This window comes from Acanthisitta chloris, unplaced genomic scaffold, assembly GCF_000695815.1.
Source record: "Acanthisitta chloris isolate BGI_N310 unplaced genomic scaffold, ASM69581v1 scaffold6079, whole genome shotgun sequence".
NCBI lineage: Eukaryota > Metazoa > Chordata > Aves > Passeriformes > Acanthisittidae > Acanthisitta > Acanthisitta chloris.
This window is the reverse complement of record NW_008691864.1, coordinates 35,132-42,456: the sequence shown is the minus strand read 5'-3', so window position 1 is coordinate 42,456 and position 7,325 is coordinate 35,132. Positions and strand designations below refer to the sequence as shown.

Below are 7,325 nucleotides of genomic sequence, written 5' to 3'. Positions count from 1 at the left end.
CTGCTGAAAAAGATCGAAAGCTGCTCAAGGTCAAATGAATTTCATTTTCTTTCATGTGTGTGTGTTGCAATTAAAAGGCAAATTCATCTGCAAAGAATGGTCCATAGTAGCTTCTTTATTGAGTACCAGTGGACAATGTTTTAAGATCAAAAGAGAACAGCTGTGAAAACACTCTGAATGAAATGTAGACAGGTATCAAAATGCAAATTCAAGTGGTTTATAGCTAGGTATAAGCACTGTCCACACTGTGAACACATGATATAACAGCAAATATAAACTGAAGATGTTATATTCTTATGATTTGGCACAAACAGGGCTGTTCTTGATTCTACCACGTTCTTTATCTAACAATTACTGTCAGTGTAGCTTTTTTGTTGTCCTTTTTTTCCCCAAGAAGTTTACTCTTGTGGACATCAAACTAGCTATCAGGCAGAAGTAAATCAGATATGTAAGAGGAAAAATATCTCTTCTTTCTGTGCAGCACGTCATGCTATGTGACCTGTCTGTAAATCTACTGTCGACTCTCCAGTATCTAGGGTTAATAAGTGAAAGCAAGAAGGTATTTACTATCTGGAATGTTAGGAAATGTGTTGGAAAAACATTAAAATATAGAAACTCACTTGCAGGGCACAAGAGATAATATTTCTACGGTAGCCCAGTATTGACAACTTGAGGCTGTTTATTGTGGAAGCTGGTCTGGGGCATCCCTGCCTTGTAATTGTTTCCATCGCCAGTCATTGGCCCAAATTGATCCACTGTTGGCTTATAATTCTGGAGCCATATAAACTGCCCTGAGCCAGACTGAGCCTGTGAAATGTCTGTTAGGAACCATTTTTTATTTTTTCCATGGAAAAACTCAGTGTCTAGAGGTTACGCTGTGGAAGATCCTGCAGAATCAGGGCAGTATGAGATTCCTTGGAATGTCACATGGATAACTGCAGAAATCAGTTGGGTAGGGATCATAGTCATACAGCATGTTTTTCTTTGTGGATTTCTTCAAAACCTGCTAAGGATTGGGATACCTTATGGTTTTTAAAATTTTTATATGGCTAAGCAGAATCAGTTGAAATGAAAAATATTCACTGCTAAAGACTGGTTCTAAAAAGTATGAGATTGAAAGATTATGGGTTTTCACAGCTTCATTTTTTCTCCTTCCTAACAGTAACTCTAAGTTTTGAGGGTTTTCTGTATATTAATTTGTCTGGTGGATAAGAGAGTACTTGCCACTGTCATTCAATGATAGTTTGACTTTGGTATGTGTTTAAGCCTAGACCAAAAGATCTCCCCCTACGAATGTTACTGTAAGAGTATTTCAGTAAGGTAGAGATAATAAGTCTGGTGATTCCCAGTGTTTGGGCTACAGCATGCCTAAACTAAGGTAGCTTCCAGGCTGGGGGTGGTGAGGTGCCTGGGAAGCTTCCCAGGTGCTGTGGGGCTGGTATGGAAGCAGAGAAGGAGCCTTAATGAACCAGAACGGACCCTGTGCATTGTGCATCACCCTTTCCACAAGTTCCACAGTACTGGCAGTGTCAGTGCTTAGCATCCAAGTTATTGAAATCTCTGGCTACCCTGAGAGCTGGAGAGTCCACTTTGTAGTCATATGATAAAAAGAATCCATTGAGTCCAACCATTAACCTGCCACTTTGCTGGAACCCCTAGACCATATCCTCCAGTGCCAGATCCAGACACCTCTTAAACACTTCCAGGGGTGATGACTCCACCAGCTCTCTAGACAATCTATTCCAGTGCAAACATCCTTACCTACATTAACTTGGAAAAAGAAAAAAAAGTGGTATGAAAAATAATTATTCCCAATAAGCAAAATCATTTGATTGCATCCTTCTTATTTTCTTGATATCATACTTACTATTTCGCTATTAAAAAAAAAAGAAATAGCCCTTACAAACCCTAAATAAAATTTTAACATCTATTTATAATTACATAGATCTTAACTATGGTTAAATTACCCAACAGGGATTAAATAGCAGGAATAGCCTGCCAACATCACAGCTGAGACGAGCTTCAGGAGTTTCTGGCATGTCACCTACAGAATCAACATCATCTAGATGGGAAAGGAGCAACATCAAGAGATCTCATCAGGAATATAACACAGCAAGGTAAGTACTGAACCATATTTTAATGGCAATAATAACGGTGGAACTTGGCAGCAGAAGTATTTAATGTAAAATCTTGTGAATTAAGTTTCCAAATTCTGCCAGCATCAGCTGGAAAAGTTAATTATATACTATGTTTTTAATTCTGTTTGATCTTAATAGAAATCAGGTCAGTCTGAGGTTATAAGGCATCCTCTGTCATTATAAGTAGGCCTACGTATCGGTTTGAGTAGGAAACCAAAAAGAATGTCCAACATATACCATTGCAAAACAAACTAGTTTAGTCTCTAAACTTGTACTGATTTCCTCCTTCTTTTTATTTAAAATACGTATCACTTTCCATCTTCCATATACCCATATAGAGTATACACTGACAGAGTTCAATAAATACTTGGACAATGCTCTTAGGCACATGGTATGTTTCTTGGGGATGTCCTGTGCAAGGCCAAGAGTTGGACTCGATGATCCTTGTGGGTCCCTTCCAGCTCTGAATATTCTGAGTGATTCTGTGATATATAATTAAACAGGTGATATAACTTTCTTGTGTTTGGTAGCCACTGTTGTGTGTATTGAAACATTTTTTATTCCTACAGTCATCAAGCAAGTGGGAAGGTAGATTAAGGAAGTCATCTCTTCTCTACTTGTTAGTCAATTTAGTGCAAATTGGGCTTTCATTTCCAGAATTAAGATAACATTTTGAATTAGGATTAATTTTTTTCTTTTTTTTTTTAATGTTATATATGAGTGCAAATTCACACATTTAGTTCAATTTAATGTGTGCTCCTGAAATCCATAAAAATGTGTGTGGTTTTGGAGTTTTTTTAAAATGGTTCTACATAAGTCATAAGGAAAATATAGCAGTTTCATTTTTTAAAATCGGTTATGTTGATAACTGATAATTACTAGTAGTGGATAAAAGTTTATATATGCACATCCAAGAATTTGTTTATCAGTATTATATTTAATTTTATAGTGAGACATTTAAATAATTTGCTTTGTGCAGTGACTTTTCCCCTTGAATAAAATATGCTCTTCAAGTTTTTACACAGTAAAACTTTATTGTGGTTTGTATATAAAATCTAACTGAAATTTCTAGTGCTGGCACTAATAGTCATTTAAAGATTATAGTTTCATGCTGATTTTGTTGCCAGTGTTTGAAAGAAACTACCCAGTTGTAGCCACTGGAAATAACCAGAGACAAGAGAAATTACTTTAACTGTAGCATCCATATGACCTCAGTTTGATGCTCAGATCGTCTGGTGCAGACACAGTGTACATTTAGAGAGGGTTTCCTTACAGCTCCTACTGAGAAAAACCTCCACAGTTTCACTTGGTTCAAAGTAGCAGTATGGAAAACACCCTCACCTAGAATAGTTCAGTATTTGTGTGGTTGGTGTCCTGCCCTGCAGAGCTCTTGCACACACAATTGTAATGTCCTGGTCTCCTCACATCTTCCAGCGATTATTCTTATCAGGTTCCCTTTAACTTCTAATACGTAATCATCTCCAAAGCTCCCATGGGTGCTTCCTTTACAGATAAGGTTAGATGAAACAGCTGCTCCTGCTGCCAAAAGTCAGTCCTGCATTCCTAGAGCACTTTGTGCCACTGACTCTGGCTTTTGAATCAGACCTTTAAAGCTGACTGCTTTCAACTGAATTCTAGCTGAATTGAAAATGATAAGATATTACATAGTGGTGCAATAAATTAATATTACTACAAAATTTGATTTAATATTTCAGGATTTTTTTCTATCCATTCAGACAGTATTCAAAAGCAACTCTTGAGAGCTGCTGTTAGATTTGTATGCAAATTCTTGATTTGGCTTTTCAGTCAGACATTAGCTCAAGATGAACTGACCTTGCTTAATATATAGTTTTACTACAGTAAATACTGTTGCAGCATTTTTAGGTACTTGAAAGTAATACATGTAAGCTGTGATAGCTAAACAATGTACAAGCAGTCAAAAGATCAATAAATCCCATTTGTCAACCCAAACATTCCTGAAAGTTGACTGCCATGTCAGCATCAGACTTCAAAAGAATCACAGAATTGTTGGGGTTGGAAAGGACCTCTGGAGATGCCAAGGCAGGGTCACCTAGAGCAGGTGACACAGGAATGTGTCTAGGTTGGTTTTGAATGTCTCCAAGGAGGGAGACTCCATGACCTCCCTGGGCAGCCTGTCCCAGTACTCTGCCACCCTCAATGTAAGGAGGTTCTTCCTCATGTTGAGGTGGAACTTCTTGTGTTTAATTTATGGCCATTGCTCCTTGTCCTGTTTCTGGGCACCACTGGAAAGAGCCTGGCACCATCCTCTTGATACCCACCTTTGAGATATTTGTATGCATTAATGAGATCTCCTCTGAGTCTTCTCTAGACTAAACAGGCCCAGCTCCCACAGTCTCTCCTCACAAACAAGTGCTTCAGACTGCTAATCATATTTGTGGTCTCTGCTGGAGTCTCCAGTAGCTGGATATGCAGAGAAATATATCTGTGTTTATTCTTCAACTAATTTTTTATATTTGTATATTTAAACATCTGATGGGAGATCAAGCATTATTTCTGTATTTGACTTCTGTTTCCAATCTGATTAAGCAAGATTAAAGCTGTTTTGGCAAATGCTATTTTTCCTCACTGAAGTGAGATATATAATTTAACATTAACTATTTTTACTTTGAAGTACATGTATAGAGCTATTTTTAATTGCATATTACATTTTGTTTGCTAAAGGGAATTTGTTTACTATTTGGAATTTGGGAATGAAATTTCGTGCCTAGAACAGCAGATGGCAGAATCCAACAATCGAGTGGAATCATATGACTACTGAAGCACAATCTGACTTGATGTCAAAACGAGCTTTAGTTTTAAGATGACAATATTAAATATACAAAATTTATTTGAAAATCTCTGGGGCCATGTAAAAATGTTCACGGTATTTTCAAAGGAATTAATCCTCTAAATATTCTCAGATCTGTTAGAAAATCACCTGCTTTGTTGAAATGTGTGAGGGAAGTAAAGAGCATGTCAGAAAGTAAAATCTATAGCTTTGGTCTGAGTATACTGATTGTGTCATTTTAGGACTGTATAAAGTTTTCTGTTGCTTTAACCCAGTGCCCAGCAGTTTTTATTCCATATAATTGACATATATTGTCTAACTAGAATTTGACTTCTTTCTAGTGCTCTCTGTTTTGTGCATGGTAGTAGAACTGTCACAGGGCAGTAGAGTTATTTTATAAACATTTTATTTCATAAAAATGAAAGACAAACTAGGAAAGGGGGAAAAATTATTTCTGTTTTATTTTCAGCCAAGGTTCTCATTCAAGTGGGTCTTTTGGTGCAAACTTGCTGACAATACCAAAGCAAAGATCATCTTCTCTGATGCTGAGTCACCACATAGGTCCCAGACGAGCAGGTAAGGTCATGTAATTTGTACAGCTTAGGGACAAGGAGAGAAGGTAGCATGTCATGTATTACAATAGGGTTTTTTGAGGCAAAGGTAGTAATAAGATATCATCAGCATGTTGTATACATTTTAAAAATATTTTATTTTTAGCCTGTTTCTAAGAATCCTGAAAATTACAGGTCTGTTTGCCCATATGTGAAAACTTAAAAAATACTTCTTTTGATGTTTTTACCTATCCATTTTAGCATGATTTAAAAATAACTTGTCTAATGATTTTGTTTTATAGAGCATTTTTCTTTAAAAAACTGAAGAAGCAACCAAACCAAAGCAAAAAAAACCGGCCTCTAAACTCACCACTTTTCTCTGTATAAGTTACTGATAGTTTGGTTTTTTCCCTTTCCCTCTTCTAAACACCAAGAACCATGCATCCTCAGGCCACACATGCCTGTAAACACATTGTTGCACATGCTCAATATTTCTGTTTTCACAAGAAGTTGGGCTGCCTTTTGCACTTTCCTACTCTGAATCTTGTGGAAAATACAGAGTGCAACAATATGCACTAAAACTTGCTGAATGTGTACAACTAAATAAAGGATGGAATTAAGTAATCAGTATTAGAATATTAATCTCTCTTAGTTTTGGAATCATAGAATCAAGGTTGGAGGTGACCTCTAAGATCATTGAGGCCAACCATTAACCTGTTACTCTGCTGGAACCACTAAACTATATCCTCCAGTGCCAGATACAGACACCTCCTAAACACTTCCAGGGATGGTGACTCCACCACCTCCTTGGGCAACCTATTCCAATGCCTGAACACCCTAATGGTGAAAATATTTTTCCTAACATCTAATCTGACTCTACCCTGCTTCAGTTTATGGCTATTCCCTCCAGTCCTCTCTGTGCAGCCATGGCAGTAGAGACCATCCCCCACCTCTCTCCAAACCCCTGTCAGGTAGTTGTAGAGAACCATGAGGTCACACCTGAGCTGCCTCTTCTCAAGGCTAAACAAACCCAACTCCCTCAGCTTTTCCTCATATGACATGTTATAAATTGCTTCTTAACTTTCCTAGTCTTTCTTTGCAGAAGTGAAGTGACATTGGCTTTCTAAAAATTCTGCCTCTTCACCTAGCAATGTGGACTTTGAAAAACCTTATCTTTTACTGTACCAAAATGTAATCATATACTACTTTCAGGGTGTGTGAATCAAGTCGGCGTTGTCTATGCTGTTGAAAATGTGTAATCTATGCATTCCTTATTTAAGGGAAATATTGTATATTTTCTTATTAATTTGGTTTTGGGCATTGTACAGTCATGAATCTTACGATGGAGTTTTTGTTTCATAGTTTACAGCAGAATAAAGAATTCACCTTTGGAATGTCCACAGCATGCCTCCTTATTTTGCTTATGGCCCATTTATTCTTTTTGATAAGCATATGTTTACAATGGCTATAACTACTTTGGTCACTTGTAGATAACTCATCTTTGTATATTTTCACAAGGGAAAGAAATAATGTTTTGGCTTAATGCAAAATTTTGCTATAAATTCATAATAGGTGCAGTGTCTGGAGTCTAGCTTTTGTTCCTAGATTTCACAGGCAGAGCTTATGGCCCATTTATTCTTTTTGATAAGCATATGTTTACAATGGCTATAACTACTTTGGTCACTTGTAGATAACTCATCTTTGTATATTTTCACAAGGGAAAGAAATAATGTTTTGGCTTAATGCAAAATTTTGCTATAAATTCATAATAGGTGCAGTGTCTGGAGTCTAGCTTTTGTTCCTAGATTTCACAGGCAGAGAAGCATA

At 36.9% G+C, this 7,325-nt stretch overlaps 1 protein-coding gene across 1 annotated transcript in view; it reads left to right on the top strand.

The window, feature by feature from the left end:
- The window catches only part of PDE3B (phosphodiesterase 3B, cGMP-inhibited), a gene marked incomplete at its 5' end in the record, with an annotated part of 20,998 nt that overhangs the window by 1,131 nt on the left and 12,542 nt on the right, over nucleotides 1-7,325 (top strand). The window contains 3 exons of the mRNA XM_009082391.1: nucleotides 861-952; nucleotides 1,975-2,117; nucleotides 5,417-5,523. Coding sequence (XP_009080639.1) covers nucleotides 861-952; nucleotides 1,975-2,117; nucleotides 5,417-5,523 — 342 coding nt within the window. The remainder of the gene's footprint in view (nucleotides 1-860; nucleotides 953-1,974; nucleotides 2,118-5,416; nucleotides 5,524-7,325) is intronic.